Here is an 18,639-nt window from a genome sequence, read left to right on the forward strand (position 1 = left end):
ATATCTGTACTACAATCAATCTAAACTGTGTAGGTGATATATCTTTCTAAAATCAGCCAAAGTGTGAAACCCTGAATTACACAACTCACTAGGCCTGATGTTGAACTTGGCTGCACACTTTCCGAAAGGAACGCATATTACATGTTTGAGAAGGACAATGCCACCATTCTGTTATTGGTACTTTAGATGTTGTAAAGGTGACACAGCATATAAAACCCTTCTTTCTACAATGTCTTTTTCTAATATTGTTGCAGTCCCCAACGCGCACACACACACACACACATACTTTCCAAAATCAGCCAACATGTGAAACCCTGAATTACACAACTCATTAGGCCTGTTCAACTTGGCTGCACACTTTCCGAAAGGAACACATATGACATGTTTGAGAAGGACAATGCCATTCTGTTATTGATACTTTAGATGTTGTAATGCTGGGTATTCAACGAATGTGTTATCAGTAGATATCATTATATATGATGATTACCACTTCTTTCTTGAATGATAAGAGTGTACTTTTAGTGCTGGTATGAGAAACCTAATATTGATTCTGCACACAACACAAATGTGTGTCACTCAGTCCACGGGTTATATAGCAAAGCAATGCATGTACTTCAATGGGAAAAACGTGCTAGCACAACACATTAAACTTTAGATGTATAGCCTAAGAGTGGTAAGGAAACTCACCTCATTAAAAAAAGTACTCAAAAATGAATTGTGAGAAAATGCTTACATTTATTTAAATGAAATTAAATTCTATTTTCTAATCATATTCAGTAGGTCCACCCACCCATCACAGAGAGTGCTATCGTGTGGTAGCCTAGATCATCTCATAATTGCGCCATCCATTGGAAAATCCCGAGCACTGGGCAGTCAGCCCTTGGCTCCACCTGTCATGTAACTCAGCCTCCAAACGCTCTCCGCTCTATATAAACCCATGTGTCCCCATTCGACCTGCTCAGTGTTTTATCGAAACACCACCCAGCTGCCAGCATGCATACATTCCTACTGTGTGCGCTTTTGGGATGCCTAGGTAATGTACAAAATTACAATTCAAACTATTGGACAAAACCCTTGAGCTTGTATTATATGGATTAGATTAAATTAGATTCAACCTTATTGTCATTTTGCAGAGTTGCAAGTACAAGTACAAAGACGACGAAATGCAGTTTGCGTCTAACCAGCAGTGCAAAAAAGCGTGATATGCGCAAAATGTGATATACAAAGTATAGGCAGGTGGTGCATAAACAAGTATAAGATATATAAGATATTGAGCTTGTATTCCAATACGGCTACATCTAGTTTATAAAGCGCATCAAAATAACTCATATCCTGCATAATGTATTTTTTTTATCACAGCTTCTGCTATGGCAGCTCCCGCAGACGTCATAGTGAGATGGTGCACAAAGTCAGAGGCAGAGCTGAAAAAGTGCAACGACCTTGCCAAGATAGCGCAGTTGGTCTGCGTAAAGCGCGAGGGGTCGGATGAGTGTATCCGAGCTATCAAAGTGAGACGTGTGACAAATAAAATTCAAGGCATTATGTGGTTATATAGCATACAGTACAATGGCCACGTTTCCAATGTGAATTGATATTAACACGGGCTGTAATACAACATTCTTCTTTGTGTGTAAGTTGTTCAGCAATTGAATCTGCCTCTCCTAACACTTTTCTTACGTAGGACAACCAAGCAGATGCCATCACCCTTGATGGCGGAGATATCTATGTAGCCGGGCTTGAAAACAATGATCTGCAACCCATCATTGCAGAAGATTATGGCGCAGGTAAAATACAATTGTTATATATATTAAGGTCTCAAAATATAGGCCAACTCCTTAGCCTGGCAAAACATCATGCATCTCTCTTCTATTCTTTGTAGATTCTGACACATGCTACTACGCAGTTGCGGTGGTGAAGAAAGGTGGTGATTTCAATTTCAAGACTCTGCAGGGGAAAAAATCTTGCCACACTGGTCTTGGAAAGTCTGCTGGTTGGAACATTCCCATTGGCACCCTGGTGGCACAGGGGCAGATCAGTTGGCAAGGCATTGAGGACAAGCCAGTGGAAGATGGTAAGTGTGCTTAAATGAATTGGGGTGATGAAATGGGTTTTTACACGAGGGTTTAAATTGAAGGGGAACTTGGCAACTATTTCAACTTAATAAACCCGTTTAGAAATCATTTGGATGGTTAAATGACCTGTTCCGGTGAAAATGGTGACTTTCCCCGCTGCGCCTAGCGTCCCCAGGCGGAAAACGGCAGCGCTGCGCTATGAAACCCATTATTTTCAATGGCTTGCTCACGAAATGTTGCCACTCTTGCGCTTGCAGCTGTCAAAGTTTAAAGCTGGGTTCACATTGTATGCCGCACGCGCTGCGCTCGACGCTAGGTTGCTCTTGGTTAAGGGTAATGTCCCAAAGATTTTTGTTGTGTTTGCCTCCAGGCTCAGCGTAAAATACCTATGATTTGCAGTGCGCTGATTTACCTGTAACGGCTCCTACACACAGCTGCGTGCGTTGCGTTGCTGGAGACGCATCCCATTCACTTTACATGGGCTCACGTCATCCGTTGCCGAACTGAATTGTGGGTCCGTTGCGTCGTGTTTCTCCCGCCGCTCGCGTTGAGAAGTTCAGCTGTTGCTGCACCGACAGATGGCACCGGCCAATCAAGCCAATCTACGGACGGCACCAACCAATCAAATTACAGTTATACTTCAAGTCATTTGCATAGCTACCGTCGGGAACACCCACTGGCATGCGTTGACGGAACGCAACTGTGTGTAGGAGCCGTAAGAGCGGCAAAGCGCTGCTTGCATGCAGGCCAGTTCTTGCGCAAGCCATTGAAAATAATGGGTTTCATAGCGCAGTGCTGCCGCTTGCGCGTACAATGTGAACCTGCTGTTCAACTTTGACCGCAGCATGCTGTAAATTTCACACTTGATATCTGGGTTTTAACCTCTACTGGGCTTATATACCGACCCAAATAAAGTTTTTATTCATTATCGTTTAACATTGCTAGGCCATGCAGGTGTCTGAATTGATTTTGCGATGGTTAATGTATTTAGTAGACGTTTTGGCTAAACTCCAATAACCTGACTAATCTACTTTACTACAGACATTCAAACAGAACCGGCAATGACGTTTGTCACACATTCTTTATTATTCCTGCATAACAAATTGCATTTTATAACTGGGAGTCGGATACTCTCTGGAAGAGAATCCATCGCTGTGTCACTGACCGATTTGTATAGACCTCTGAAATTCGCCTACAAAAAAGCTGCCATCTGGCGATATTTCCTATGGGAGAATAACATGGGGATTTTAAATGATCGCAACTGTTAAACTCTCGTGGCGTGGGGACGAAAAAGTCTGAAATGCAGACATTTTTCCTAACACACTTTTGTCCTCTGCCTTCGAGTGGATAGCCTACTGTGATCTCTGGTAAACAGCTTCAGGGACATATTTAGTGATTGATCCGATTGGTCTATTTTGACTTGTTGAAAAAGAAGAAGAATATGGGACCTTTAATGGAATGCTGGTCTCTGACGCCCTTGCATATTATGATTCGAGTTGTTCAAAATAAAATTCTTGCGCTTCACTTATCGTTTAAGTGTGCCTTGGATTTTCATTCAGAATAAGATGAACAACAAACATTTTTAGTCTATTGTAGGCTACATATCATAATGAAAAACAATCATTCAACAAAAGTTTTCTTGGGAAAATCTTACTTAGGCCTATTTCTTCTTTACTCTCTCTTTATGTGGCTGTCATATCTCAAGTATCCACTGCATTAGGCTATGTGTAGTTCACTCACTTGTATTACATACATAAAAAGTTGCGCACAGCTGTAAAGCTTTGCATAGCTTAAAAAAAAAAAAAAAAAAAAAAAAAAAAAAAAGGTGCATCCACTTTTGTATTGGTGTTGTTGCAGCTGTGATGGAGTTTTTCTCGGCAAGCTGTGCCCCTGGAGCAAACAAGGACTCCAAACTGTGCAAGCAGTGCAAGGTTGACTGCACCCGCTCCCACAAGGAGCCCTATTATGACTACCATGGTGCTTTCCAGTGAGTTGAGTTGGATCACATCCATCATTGGAAACATTTCTCTTTTGGTTGATATTATGCTTCTTTAAAATGCTGGGTTAGTTGATTGTCATATACTGTTTTCTGGTGTTTCCCAGGTGTCTTAAAGATGGAGCTGGGGATGTAGCATTTGTGAAGCACCTGACTGTTCCTGGTGAGCCACAGCTGAGAGTTCTGTAACTGACATTTTAATACCAGTTATATTAATTTACTTTTGGCTGTGTAATCAGAACCAAGTATACAGTATAATACTTATCTTGTTCACAATGTAAGAAATACTATACTCATGGGGAGATTTTTTTTCAGTCTGAGCAGAGCACTAAATATTGTCACACTTGTGATCTATCTAATTAGCCTATCATTATATGACTTGTTGAAATGATGAGTGACATGACATAATGGCAGTGCATTCATTGCCCTTGGTGCTTGCAATTCTAATTCTGCCACTTCCTTCTTTAGAGAATGAAAAGAATGACTATGAGCTTCTGTGTAAGGATGGCACAAAGAAGAGCATAGATGAGTACAAGACTTGCTATCTGGCAAGAGTGCCAGCCCATGCAGTGGTCAGTCGTAAGGACCCTGAATTGGCCAAACGCATCTTTGAAGTACTAAAGACAATTGAGGTACAGTGCATTATTAAAATATTTTGCACTAAAGAAACATATAGGTTAACCCAAATTAATTACTCACTTAGTTAATCAAACCAATAACTGAACATTGTTTGCAGTATAGACCCAAAGCAAAATTCTAATTCGGTATTAGTTACTTGTCAAAAAAATAGCTGCAGTTGCCATTGTTGTCCATGAAAGGTTTGCATTGGTTGTTTTAAAATGCTTATTATAATGAAGTACTGTATTTGTGTTTTATAGACATCCAAACTCTTCTCTTCTGCGCCTTATGAAGGCAAGAACCTGATGTTCAAAGACTCAGCAGAAAAATTGGTTCAGCTGCCCAGTACCACTGACTCTTTCCTTTACCTGGGAGCTGAATACATGAGCATTATTCGTTCCCTAAGGAAAGGTGAGTTAAGATTAAAATTAAATCTCAAGTCACTTACTATGTTATTCTATGCACGCATGTGTTGTGTTGGCTATGGATGTTTACTCTCTGCACAACTGCTGCACCCGCCGGGCTACCATTATACAGCGTCGCCATACTGGTTGTGTATGCCACCAAAGTCAAGATTGTGAACAGATGTGCAAATCAGATTTGGGAGTCAAGTGGTGTTTTATTTGTCAGTGTTATCTCTCTACTGTGAAGGGATTTTTATTTGTAACTGTCTGTGTATGGAATATTTGCTGACTAGAATATTATTTTAACTTGTTTACCATCTTGTGAATCTTGATCATTTCAGACACCCCTAGCAGTCCTTCAGATAAAATTAATATTAGGTGGTGTGTCACAAGCAAAGCCGAGGAGGCGAAGTGTGACACCTGGAGTGTGAACAGCATGGACAGTGTCGTCTGTGAATCTGCAACATCTGTGGATGAATGCATCAAGAAGATCATGGTAAAGAAAAGCATATGACATTTTTGAATCACTAGATATTAGTATAGGATAACAAAGTAGAGGATAAGATATTTGCAAGAACTCAAACATAAAAGAAAGGTGATGTTAGCAAGGAAATCAGTAAACACAATTTGAGGTCTTGTCTTGAAGAATTGTTCAAATAAATAAGTGCTAGAGGTTAGGTTTATATCCAACTATATGTCTGTCTACAGCGCAAGCAGGCTGATGCCATTGCCGTTGATGGAGGAGAGGTGTTTACTGCTGGGAAGTGTGGCTTGGTTCCTGTAATGGTGGAACAGTACGATGAAGGTATATCTGACATGCCTCACAAGACATTTATAACAGACTTCTCATTCATTTTGTCATTTGAAATAGCCATAAAAATATATACCCTTGTCTTTCCACAGCTCACTGCAAAACCCCTGGTAAGCATTAACCAAATCAACACATCACATATGTATTCTTGACTACTTCCACATGGCCAAATCCTAAAAATCCTAATAACTATAGCTATAAAGATAAGGCTGTGATAGATGACACTATTTGGCTCCCTTTCAAAATGACTGTGATTAGAGATTTTGTTAGAAATACTAGACAGCAACCTTGGCAGTGTTCCCAAAGACAAAAATGTAACAGCTAAGTAGCTTTAGCTCGGCTTACATGTATCATTTTGATGCAAGCAATCATATTAATTATCCAAAGATTCTCATTCACTAATATGGATTAGCACTGTCAGTTGTGACACAAAATAATATTGTTTTTCCCTAATTAGACTTAATAGCAGATATAATAATTTACTAGGCTGTAGGAAAGATGAGAAAGATCATCACAGAAATAGTCAAACTGAAAGAGACCCAATTTGTTTCACAGAGTAAGAGTTTTTTTCAGGGTGTTTAGCCATTTCTCCCATAGGTTTCCCCTTAAAAACACTAATAGATGGAAAAATCCAGACCCCACTGCCATTATGCTTTTTCATATGAAGATTGGAATCTCCCTTTTCAGATGATTTCTACTGTGACTCTACTCTTGTTTCAGTATTAAGTCGAATTTAAAGATGTGCTTCTAAATTAACTGTGAAGCCAAACATTTTTAAGAATCTCAGACATTCCAAAATATGAATTCATCAACTTAATAACCAAGTCAACCATTTATCAACATCATCAGAAACAAACCCACAATAAGAGGGCTCAATCAACATAATTATTTATAGCAGGCGCAACTATTCACATTTTGTTCCTGGTTCTTTTAGTGCACAGTCATGAATGACCTTTGTCCTAACCCTCTAAGGTCCTGCTTCCTCCTACTACGCTGTGGCGGTGGTACGGAAAAACAGTGATGTCACCTGGGAAACACTCAAGGGCAAGAAATCATGCCACACAGCACTGGGTCGTACTGCTGGATGGAACATCCCCATGGGCAAAATCCACAGTACTACTGGAGAATGTGACTTCTGTAAGTGTATTGCCAGATCGGGCATAGATTCATCCAGTTAGTATATTGTTCATTAAGTCCTCCATTCAAAAGTCCATTCTTTCAGAAATCACTTAAAAGAAACATATGCAGCACCACATGAGGAGACAGCTGTGTAAGACATACAGCATACATGAAGTACCAAAATATACCAAAATTATACATGCAGGAATGAGTAGCAGCATAGCATAATGGGAAAGATTCACAATGCACACAGCACAATAAACTACACAGATCCTTGCTGGAAACAGCTAGAAACCAGCTTTGGTGGTACGACAAGCAAAACCAGCTGAATTACCATTGTAAGCTGGGTAAACCTGCTAGACCAGCAAAACTCTTGCGAAAACATACCTTCAGCTGGTCAATCGTCATAGGGTGATCAAACAAGCTGGTCAACCAGCAAACCACCTTAAGCTGGTCAGGCTATTGTTTTAAGCAGAGATGTCACAGTCTAAGCAAGGCCTTACACATGAAATAAATCAGACAGGAAGGTAACATTGTATGTCATCTTTCGTCAATCATACTATCTGATTAGTGATCAGATCAGTGTTATTAAGCTGTTGTTGTTGTCTATACTGGAAGTGTTATCAATTGTTATGCTGTTTTGTGTTATTTAGCCTAAAAGCTAAAGTTTTAGTTTATTGGTCATATACTCTGTTGTGGAAGTCCATTTAGCATTTGTGACTTTCCAAATCCAGCATCTCATGGGAGATTTGTCTTTGCTACAGATTGGATTGGCTGTCAGCTTTTAATGAACTTCTTTCATACATGTTATTTTCATCACTAGCTAACTACTTCAGTGCAAGCTGTGCCCCTGGCGCAGATAAGAGCTCATCTCTCTGCTCCCTCTGTATGGGAAGCGGGTCACCTGTTGGTGGGGAGAGCTCCAAATGTAAGGCAAGTGCAGAAGAATTGTATTACAGCTATGGAGGAGCCTTCAGGTAAGACATCAGACCAGACAATTACCAGTTCTTGTAGTTTTCTATACATGTAATGTTCAAATGTAAATTCAATGTACATGGTTCTGTGTTTAAATGTACATTTTTAATTATTAGCATTATTTGCCATTGTTTGCATTACATGTATACTTTTTGGATGTGTATTTTGCATGAACCTTCAAAATGTTTCACTCAGATGTCTTGTCGATGGAAAGGGTGATGTGGCTTTTGTGAAGCATACAATTGTGTCTGAGTATACTGGTGGTGAGTGATACATTTGATAAAACTAGTAAATCTTCACAGTAGGGATGCACTGATTTATCGGCCAACATTGTTGTCGTCCAATATCTGTTTTATTGATTGATATCGGCAATTGGCAAATTTACATTACATTTACCAATAGCAGTGGCTGGTGTTTATCTGTTATGTTGCATCAATTCTGTATTAGGTAAATGTTGTGCTATGAAGGCCTGGAAAACTTGAAAATGGTTCAGTTATTTTCTTCTGAATATTTTTGTTTCCATTCTACTAAAGGGTATAATTAACATCAGAAACTAAATAAACAAACAAAGAAAAAAATATTGATATCTAATATCGGAAATTTCTAAGTCTGTTTTTAAGCTACAACCCCATGTCTTTGTTTTCCAGCAAACAAACCTGCCTGGGCTCAGAATGTACAATCAAGTGACTTCAAATTGATTGGTCCTGGATGCTCCGCTGAGATCGACAAGTATGAGGAGTGCAACCTGGCTTTAGTACCTGCACATGCTGTGGTCACTCGTCCAGAGATGCGAAAAGATGTGGTGGCAATACTTAAACAGCAGCAGGTTTGCAGAGGGCACATGCTAAATGACTGGACATAGACCGGCTACATTTCTCTTTGCATAATGGCTACATTACTTTTACTGAAAGATAAATTGGTGGTATTTGTGCTTGGTTCTTACAAATACTGTGTCTGCTGTTCTAATTTTAGGTGACCCCAACCTCAGCCGACTTTAATATGTTTAAGTCGGCCGATGGAAAGAACCTCATCTTCAAAGACAACACAAAATGTCTCCAGGAAATTCCATCTGGTCAGACCTACAGAGACTTTTTGGGTGCTGACTACATAAAAATAATGTCCTCCCTGAGAGAGTGCTCCAGCAGTATCTCAGGTATCATCTAACAAACACAGCATACCATATCATACTACCAGAGCATATTATGAGTTAAGTGCTTAACGTTTTCTTTCTATGTTTCAGAGCTGGAAAAGGCTTGTACGTTCCATAAATGCCAGCAGTAAGCAGAGGAGGGAGTGTCCAGATCAAAAGAGTCCCAGCTCTGACTTCACCTTCATCTTTTTTGGCTTTCCTTTGTAGAGAAAATTGGGGATGGTGTTTCCGTTATTTTGTGTTTTCAAGAAAACATGTATAACTAGTTAAAACTAGATGTACCGCATAGCGGTACAAAATATGACCGCCGCTCAGTCCTGTACATCCGTTCCGCGAAAATAAATCACACTTCAATTTGTCTCCATATTTTACTCCATCCCCCACTCTTGAAACTTTTGTGTATGCTTGTTTGGCATGCCTGAGTGTGTGTGTGCGGCTGCACAGAAAGTAGCCTACTGGTGCTGAAAAGGTGAATAGATTGTAGAATAGCCAAAGAAGATGTAGCATTGTTATAAAACCTTTAAAATCTCTAAACAATCACAAGTAGGGCAGTTCATCACAGTTCATCCATTGCAACTGGATTGATAAAAGGTCACTTACACCTGTAGGCTACATTGTATTTGGGAAAAGCAAAAGGTATCAGCATAATGTTATTTATTTATTTATTTATTTATTTATAAACAAAAACATATCTGTCAGTTCCATGCCGTTTTCAACAGCTATCAAAAACAAAGGTCATTTTTGGATGGATGGATTTTTTGTGAATGTTTTTTCTTCTACATAAGATTTTAGTCATCTTTAGTTCATGTAATATTTATTGTCAATGCACAAATTAAGTAACAGTAGTCTGAAACAAAATGCTGTTTTACATCTAACCAGTGGTGCAAATAACTGACATGTCCAAATGGGCCTTGATGAAATGCGTCGCTAGACTGTTCATACACATTTTAACGGGCCAAAGTTGAAGAGCTGTTGTCCGTTATTGTTCGTGCAAATATAGGCTGATTCATGTTCCCTTGCATTGTGTAACTGAGGTCCATGGCTAGTCTGGCTTTCACCAGACCAAGCTCAATCTTTTAAGAAATCAAAAAATAAATAGCGGGCAGATCAGGCTGGGTTCACCCAGCCTAGTCCATAGGCACCCGATATTGTTTAATTTTCCGATTGAGATATCCACGCTCTGGCTATTCTAAATGCAAAAATGCATCAGGGAGTTAGGACAAAACTGTAACTAACAAACTAGATCCTAATAGAAAGCTATAGCTTCCCTAAGCTACAGGTAGGCTTATAAGGTAGGCCTATTTACAACATAAATTGTCAATAGGTTATGCTGCATTACACAAATAAAATCTCCTTTGAAACCAATGGCTTACGCCTTAGAGTATCAAGCGGACTTAAACTGCCATATCGGGCTTAAAAGTTGTAATAAAATTCACGCAGCTCCATGAGTCAAGGAAAGCGCGAATGAAGTAGCCACTTCTAAATGGGACCCACTACACAGCTTAAGGTGTGTTGCTAAAGCAGCAATAATGAAATTAAGGTGTCATTGGATACTTCACACACACGTGCTTTTTAATTTCACAGACTACAACTACCAAGCTGGAATCAAAGCACATCGATTCCCCTCGCATGCACTTAAAACAAAATAAACAGGCGTCTCAGTCTCACGCATGTATAGGCAAAACTGTATCAGACCGGTGTAACGTTGGTAAATCTTCCATTGCACAGAATGATTTTTGTAGCATCGCAACAAATGACAGTCGAAAGATACAATTACAGTGCTGCTATCAATTTGCTTGGTATAACCGCATTTATAGTTTTCTACAAATGCAATCAATCAAATTGGCCTCCATCACTCAACCAACGCTAACGGTAACATTACCTAGGTCCTTATTTATTGATATTATAAGATTAACATTTAATTCAGTATTAAAGCCAGATTAAACTTTAGCAGGTGTAAATGATGCCAAGTGTAATACCCAAATTAGCTTGCATCCAATATAGTGATCCTGGTGTCAGATTGTGTAAGGTTTGCCCCTTCATGCCACAAGATATTGACAATGGATGTGTCAGATTTCTGCATTGACATCTGTCATTCACTAGGTGGTGCTACACCACAAATGAATGGTCATGGACTGAGCTTGTGCCCCTTCTGGAGACCAACATTCAACAAAACAGTTGTCGAGTTATTCCATGAAAACTGGAACTGGGAGGAGTGGACCTGAAAGGATCTCACCAACCTTATCAGCAAAGTTTCATGTGCACAGTGCAACAGTGTCCCCAGTGTGGATACCCAAACATGTATTTTTTTTAAGTAAGTATTTAATTGTCTCTCTCACGGGAGAAATTTGTCTTGGGCACACAAGGAGCATTGGCGATACATACACAAAGATTTTTACATAGACATACATAAAACATGAAACACATGGTACCCATGGTATGTGCGCAGTTGCACTGTTGCACCTGTGCACATGGTATGTGCACAGGTGTTACAGTGTCCCCAGTGTGGATACCCAAACATGTATTTTTTTTTTTTTTTAAGTAAGTATTTAATTGTCTCTCTCACGGGAGAAATTTGTCTTGGGCACACAAGGAGCATTGGCGATACATACCCAACAAAAACCATTATAAAAACAAACATAGTCTAGGCACTCCAGTGCATGCACACACATGCTCAGACACCCCATACCAGAACCGTATATAGAGATATCTCTATACGGCTCTGCCCCATATCCCCCCCACACACACACACACCCCATAGCTCATTTCGCCTCTGTGTTATTATTATCTGTTAGATGTCAGTGGTTCAGAGCTCACATTATCAATATATTTGTTAAACAGATCCATGTGCTTAATATAGTTGCATGGGGAGAGGTCTGACAACATAATTAAAATAGCTCACTTTGTGTACTTGGCCTTTGATACAGAACAGGCAGCTGCACGCCTCACCACAATTTAAAATAAATCCACACTGTAAAACACCAGATATGTAATTATAGCCATACCAGAACAATACTGTAGGTTTTCCAATGTTTTCTGAAATACACCATGACGACATGGATACTGCTGACAAATACTGTTTGTTTTCTAACAGGATAAATTAGATACGACCAGATGCGTCAGGTTCAGACCTGTTTTTGTGTCATGCCCCCTCTGTGTTACTCTATGGCAAAAAGTAACATTGTTCTTTTTCTAGTATACTTAGCCTACTTTTTAGAAAATCTGTTGTCAGGTGTAAATGGATGCAAAGAGCCCTCTGTTGGTAGTTTCATGTATTTCAGATCCTGCCAAATTTGAAGACCAATATAGCCTTCTACTCAAACTCTTTCAAGTGAGTGGGACTTAAGCATTCACAGCTATCCCAAAGAGCCTATTGAGTGTGTTCTTTTGATAGGCTATGTCTAAACATATCTATAATGTCCTGATATTAGATAACAAATCATTCTCACCACTGATAGCCCAGCACAGTCACTTGGGTTTTGTCAGAGGTTTTCTTTTGTCTTTTTTGGTTGGCTTTTTTCAGCAATTTTCGATAATGATTCTTAGGACCTCATAACACCGGGTCACTTGAAATTTTGTGGGTATGAAGCCCCATTAGGCTGAATTCATGACATTTTTCATAGACCAGATCACTGTGGATGTGCACATGTGAATCTGTACATTAAAGCAGTAGGAGAGCAGCTTCCAGTATGGAAACTTATTACATCTAGCCTACACACTCACACACACACACAAACCAACACTCTTATACAGATGCCAAAACACACACACAGAGATATTCACACAGACACATGCCTCTGCATCAAGTATTGGCGGCCTTACATTGTAGCTACGATTTTGGTCTTTTTTCTTTTTTCACAGTCGGTGACTAAATTTCCAAAGTCGGACAGACATCGTGGGAGTTGTACTGGAATCGCGGCGCGCTCCTGTCAACTAGATCGTTTAGTGTGTAAGGTGCAAATCTTAGCGATTTTAAGTCAGTCTGAGTCAGTCTTTTTCTAGTTTTGCTGTTACGACAACATCAAACATCTTTGATTTTATCGCAAGTCTTTTTAGTCATGGCTCATGCAAATAGTGACGTGAACAATATAAAAAACAATAGTGACCTCTCTCCAACACCTTAATGGCATTTTCAGGTCAAATTAAGGGCCACTTAATGAAGTGTTTTGGTATGTTTTCAAGGGTGATTTGAGGTAAATTTGAGTGCATCACGTTTCATAGTGAATCAACAACAAAACCAACAGAATGCAAAGTTTAATTAAAGCCACGATTTTTTTTTTTTTTTTTTGGTCTCTCTTGCAGCCAAAGGACCCCAAGCAATTTAGCATTTCAATTCAAGTAGGACAAGTGTCAGTTTTGTTGAGGTTGGTGTATGACTGCATTATTTTATATCTTCCTCTAGGGCAATAGCCACTTGCTGCAGATGTTGTGGCACGGCAATCCAGTAACCCTCGCTTGCCCTGTATCAAGCACAGACCAAGCCTCTCTGTTTTTATCCACTACTCCAGCTCCAACTACCGAAGCACCTTCTACAGCTGCTGAGCTTCCTCCACAGAATCAATAGTGGATGCATCCCTTCTATGGAGGCTACTACCACCCTTTAATCCCTGTGAAGACTCCCCCCTCAAACTACAGATGCACCAACTACAGAAGCACCAACTACAGAAGCCCCTGCCACAGCTGCCGAGTTTCCTCCACAGAATCAACAGTGGATGCATCCCCTCTTTGGGGGCTACTACCACCCTATAATCCCTGTGAAGACTCCCCCTCAAACTACTCTTGCACCAACTACAGAAGCGCCAACTACTGTTGCACCAACTACAGAAGCGCCAACTACAACTACAGAAGCGCCTACTACAGAAGCGCCAACACCAGAAGCACCTGCCACAGCTGCCGAGTTTCCTCCACAGAATCAACAGTGGATGCATCCCCTCTTTGGAGGCTACTACCACCCTTTAATCCCTGTGAAGACTCCCCCTCAAACTACTGTTGCACCAACTACAAAAGCGCCAACTACAGAAACGCCAACTACAGAAGCACCTGCCACAGCTGCCGAGTTTCCTCCACAGAATCAACAGTGGATGCACCCCCTCTTTGGAGGCTACTACCACCCTTTAATCCCTGTGAAGACTTTCCCTCAAACTACTCTTGCACCAACTACAGAAGCGCCAACTACTGTTGCACCAACTACAGAGCCGCCAACTACAACGACAGAAGCGCCAACTACAGAAGCACCTGACAGCCGCCAAGCTTCCTCTACAGAATCAACAGTGGCTGCATCCCCTCTTTGGAGGCCACTACCACCCTTTAGTGCCAGTGAAGACTCCCCCTCAAACTACTGTTGCACCAACTACAGAAGCGCCAACTACAGAAGCACCAACTACAGAAGCACCTGCCACAGCTGCCGAGTTTCCTCCACAGAATCAACAGTGGATGCATCCTGTCTTTGGAGGCTACTACCACCCTTTAATGCCTGTGAACACTCCCGTTTAAACTGCTGTTGCACCAACTACAGAAGTACCTTCTACTGCTGTCAAGCTTCCACAGAATCAATGAACCATTATTGCAAGTATCATCAAGCTTTTTTCTAACTCCTCAGTCTCTATTCCAATGTGTCATTTAATGCATATATTAAAGTGTATTTGGAATTCAACTTGTCGGGAGTTCATTTGTTCAAGCTGCTCGTCATGAGGTTTTGCTCGTCATGAGACTTGTTTCATGATTTAGCCAAAACTGGAAGTTTAAAAATCTACTGCCATATGTGCACTATAATGGAGATCAAGGTTTTAACCCAATCAAAGTTGAAGTCTGTTTTGTTTCTAACATGCCAGGCTGGGGTAAGGGTTTTAGGAGTCTGTGCACTCATCCTTCAAATTGTGTTTAACTTAATTTCTCTTGAGAGTAACAAACCAGGAGATGGGTCCTGTATTGATGCCAAATCTGTGCAACACATCAGCAAGTAAATAAAAAAGATCTTTAGTTTTGGTGTGAAGATCTTTCAGTACCAGAAAGGCTAATGAAATGTATGTAAAATGCCATTGTGATTTTTCAGTGCACTAAAAATGACTCCAAGTAGATCTGTGATACTTTGTTTTTGATACCTTGCAAATAGAGGGATAACATAATTGTTTTCTGCTTGGAATGGCCAAAGTTATACTGTTAAAAAATGATAGTGGAAATGCATAAAAAAGTAACCATACTTTTAAGGAAATGTATAGGCCTGATTTATTTAGGACCGCTAGGTAGGTTGAAGTGTAGGCTTAAAGAGTTGAGATGCGAGAGCCCTCAGGCTCATTACAGTAGTAAAGTAGATAGTCTGACCCAAGATAATCAAATAAAATTCAAAATCACAGGAAAAATAGAAAAACAAGAAAAACATAAGGAAAAAAGATTAACAATAATCAAGTGAATATTAAATATAGATGGATAATCGGATATATAATCAGCAGATTGAACAATCTCAGATAAAAAAACAGTTCATAGGAAGCAAGTCAAGTCAAAGTTATCATTTAACCCATGTGGATGTGTTTTAAGATAAATCAAACACGCTTCGCACTATGGAGCATTTGTCTTGAACTGTTCCTCCTGCGAATAGAAGAGACTATCTATTCCTAAAAATTTGAGCTCTGAGACAGAGTGGATGGCTTCTGAAAAGTGGCGTGCAACTGGTGACTCAAATGGTTCATGACATGCATGGTTGGGTAGTAATGGATTACATGTAATCTGGATTACGTAATCAAACTACAAAAAGCAAGTAACTATATTCAGCCCAGATTACAATAGAAAATCTGTAATCAGATTATAGTTACATTATTGGGGATTAATTGATTTTATCATGCAAGCAATGCAACTTTTAGCCTATAATGTTCTTAGTACAGCTGCTAAGTATGATTAAGCACCACAATTGTTCAGTTTTTGCAGAATGCACAAAACTTAGTTGGCACAGTTATACTCCCAGTGATCAGAAATTTAAATGGACTGCAACACATTGAGCCCCCTAGTGGCTGCCATCTTGAATTCAAATATGGCCATCATAATTAGAATTGTAGGACACTTAGGCATGTTTCAGATATTAACAAAAAACAAGCTTATTTTTCCCCACAGACTTTGCATTGGCATTATGACATCATTAAGGGCTGATTAAACTGATTTACACCTGTATCAACTCCAGCTGCTCAACTAGCTAGGCCCCTTCAAAAAGCCAATTAAACTGATTTGACCTGTATCAAATGGTTTCTGCCCAACTAGCCACTCTCTGTGTCTCTCCACTCTACAAGGATAGGTGCAAGGTGCATTCCATCTAATTGTCCATCTATCTATCTATCTATCTATCCATCCATCTATCTATCTATCTATCTATCTATCTATCTATCTATCTATCTATCTATCTATCTATCTATCTATCTATCTATCTATCTATCTATCTCCCACCCTGGGATCATGGGAGAAGTACGGCTGGTGGTTGCGCGAGGGATGCCAGTGTGCATGAAGTGCATGGCCAAGCTCCATTAGGATAAACGATCGGTTCAGCATGCATGGCTCAAAACTTTAAATTGCAATTACAACCCTCCTGTAAGAGATGACAAATGCTTTGATCTCTCAAAATGTTTCTTTTATGATACACTGAATGATTCACAGTGCATTGTTTGGTATAGGCTACTAATAATAAATTAGTAAATCTCTCACTTTGGCCTATAGGACACTGACTGGATCTGGTCTTTGATATTTTAATTCAATGATCAAGATGTACATCCCCGACGGTCTTCTGATGAGCATCTGTTGTGTCGACCAGTCATAATTCAAGGTCAAATTCAAGGTCAAATTCAAGGTCAAATTCAAGATTCTTTTCCTCAGTGGTTCCATGTTGGTGGAATAAGTTGCCCAGTGCTCTCTGTTCCTGTGATAGTTTTGGGTCTTTAAAGAGGGGTCTAAAGACATATCTGTTCAACATGCACTTACTTGGGCAGCCGTGGCCTACTGGTTAGCGCTTCGGACTTGTAACCGGAGGGTTGCTGGTTCGAACCCCGACCAGTAGGCACGGCTGAAGTGCCCTTGAGCAAGGCACCAAGTCACTGCTCCCCGAGCGCCGCTGTTGTTGCAGGCAGCTCACTGTGCTGGGATTAGTGTGCTTCACCTCACTGTGTGCTGAGTGTGTTTCACTAATTCATGGATTGGGATAAATGCAGAGATCAAATTTCCCTCACAGGATCAAAAGAGTACAGTGCAACCAGAACATTTTCAGACCCTTTCAAGTTTTCCACATTTTGTTATTTTTCAGACTCATCTTAAAATTCAATTTTTTTTTCTAATCAATCTACACACAATACTCCAACACTCCACAAAAAAGTAGGTGTTTGGAGTGTTTCGTAAATTTATAAAAAATAAAAGCTTGAAATATTCCATTTACATAAGTATTCAGACCCTTTGTTATGACGCTTGCAATTGAGCTCTGGCGCCTCCTACTTCTATCAATGGTCCTTGAGATGCTTCTACAACTTGATTCAAGTCCACCTGTGCCTAAATGAATTCATTGGAATTTATTAGGAGAGGATCACACCCCTTTATATAAGGTCTGGTTGCACCAGAGCTCAATTGCAAGCATCATAACCTCCTGACTTTTAAAGCCCTCCATCACCTGGCCCCGTCTTACTTGTCCGATCTCTTCACCCTCAATCGACCCTCCCGAGCCCTCTGATCCTCCTCCACACTCACTCTGATCACTAAACCATCAAGACTCAAAACCTTCGGCGACAGAGCCTTCTCCTCAGCAGCACCCCGACTCTGGAACTCACTTCCCCAATCTGTCCGTGACTCCCCCTCACTTTCCACATTCAAATCCTGTTTAAAAACATAGCTCTTCTCACAAGCCTACGACCTCCCCTACCCATAACCATAACCATCCCCACCCTTGCCCTCTCCCCTCCTCATACCCCGTCACCCCCTCCCCCTACCCCACCACCCTCCCCCACAACTCGACCCCCATTGTGACTGTTATTGCTCCTGTCTTGTCTTGGATGTCTGTACTATTATTACTCATTCCTCATTCCATTATTGCTCTTGTCTTCGAGGTTCGTACCATTATGATTTACTTTTTATTCATCAATTCATTGCTGCTCTTGTGTATGTGTGTGTGTGTGTGTGTGTGTGTGTGTATGTGTATGTATGTGGTACTGTTGTCCTTCTTTGTTTCCCCATTCTGTAAGTGACTTTGGGTCTTTGAAAAGCGCTATACAAATACAATGAAAAAATAACAAAGGGTCTGAATACTTATGTAGGCTAAATGGAATATTTCAGTCTTTTAATTTTTTATAAATTTAAAAAACACTCCAAAGACCTATTTTTTGTGTGGAGTGTTGGAGTATTGTATGTGATTAATGAGGAGGGGAAAATTGAATCCATTTTAAGATGAGTCTGAAACATAACAAAATTGCTTTTATTGCTTTTCCCCCTCATTTTCATTGTTTATTTCATAAGGCTATTGATTGAATTGACAT

General features: G+C 40.2%; 1 protein-coding gene across 1 annotated transcript; it reads left to right on the top strand.

The window, feature by feature from the left end:
• Positions 1 to 925: 925 nt before the first annotated feature.
• Positions 926 to 9,511, top strand: tfa (transferrin-a). Its single transcript, XM_048264565.1, has 17 exons — positions 926 to 1,033; positions 1,360 to 1,508; positions 1,682 to 1,784; positions 1,880 to 2,071; positions 3,930 to 4,059; positions 4,176 to 4,231; positions 4,537 to 4,700; positions 4,947 to 5,097; positions 5,432 to 5,586; positions 5,799 to 5,895; positions 5,994 to 6,011; positions 6,874 to 7,038; positions 7,844 to 7,997; positions 8,191 to 8,258; positions 8,643 to 8,821; positions 8,968 to 9,148; positions 9,236 to 9,511. Exons 1-17 carry the CDS (start codon positions 994 to 996, stop codon positions 9,274 to 9,276), a joined length of 2,043 nt encoding a protein of 680 aa, XP_048120522.1. The 5' UTR covers positions 926 to 993; the 3' UTR covers positions 9,277 to 9,511.
• The last annotated feature ends 9,128 nt before the right edge of the window (positions 9,512 to 18,639 follow it).

The sequence above is a fragment of the Alosa alosa genome, chromosome 1 (genome assembly GCF_017589495.1).
Source record: "Alosa alosa isolate M-15738 ecotype Scorff River chromosome 1, AALO_Geno_1.1, whole genome shotgun sequence".
Classification (NCBI taxonomy): domain Eukaryota; kingdom Metazoa; phylum Chordata; class Actinopteri; order Clupeiformes; family Clupeidae; genus Alosa; species Alosa alosa.

Bases quoted from the DNA above. Each gene is read 5' to 3' on its own strand.
- tfa (XM_048264565.1), top strand. From the start codon at position 994: ATGCATACATTCCTACTGTGTGCGCTTTTGGGATGCCTAG. The intron at 4,232-4,536 runs GTGAGCCACAGC...TTCCTTCTTTAG, and splicing joins GAAGCACCTGACTGTTCCTG to AGAATGAAAAGAATGACTAT. The intron at 7,039-7,843 runs GTAAGTGTATTG...TTTCATCACTAG, and splicing joins TACTGGAGAATGTGACTTCT to CTAACTACTTCAGTGCAAGC.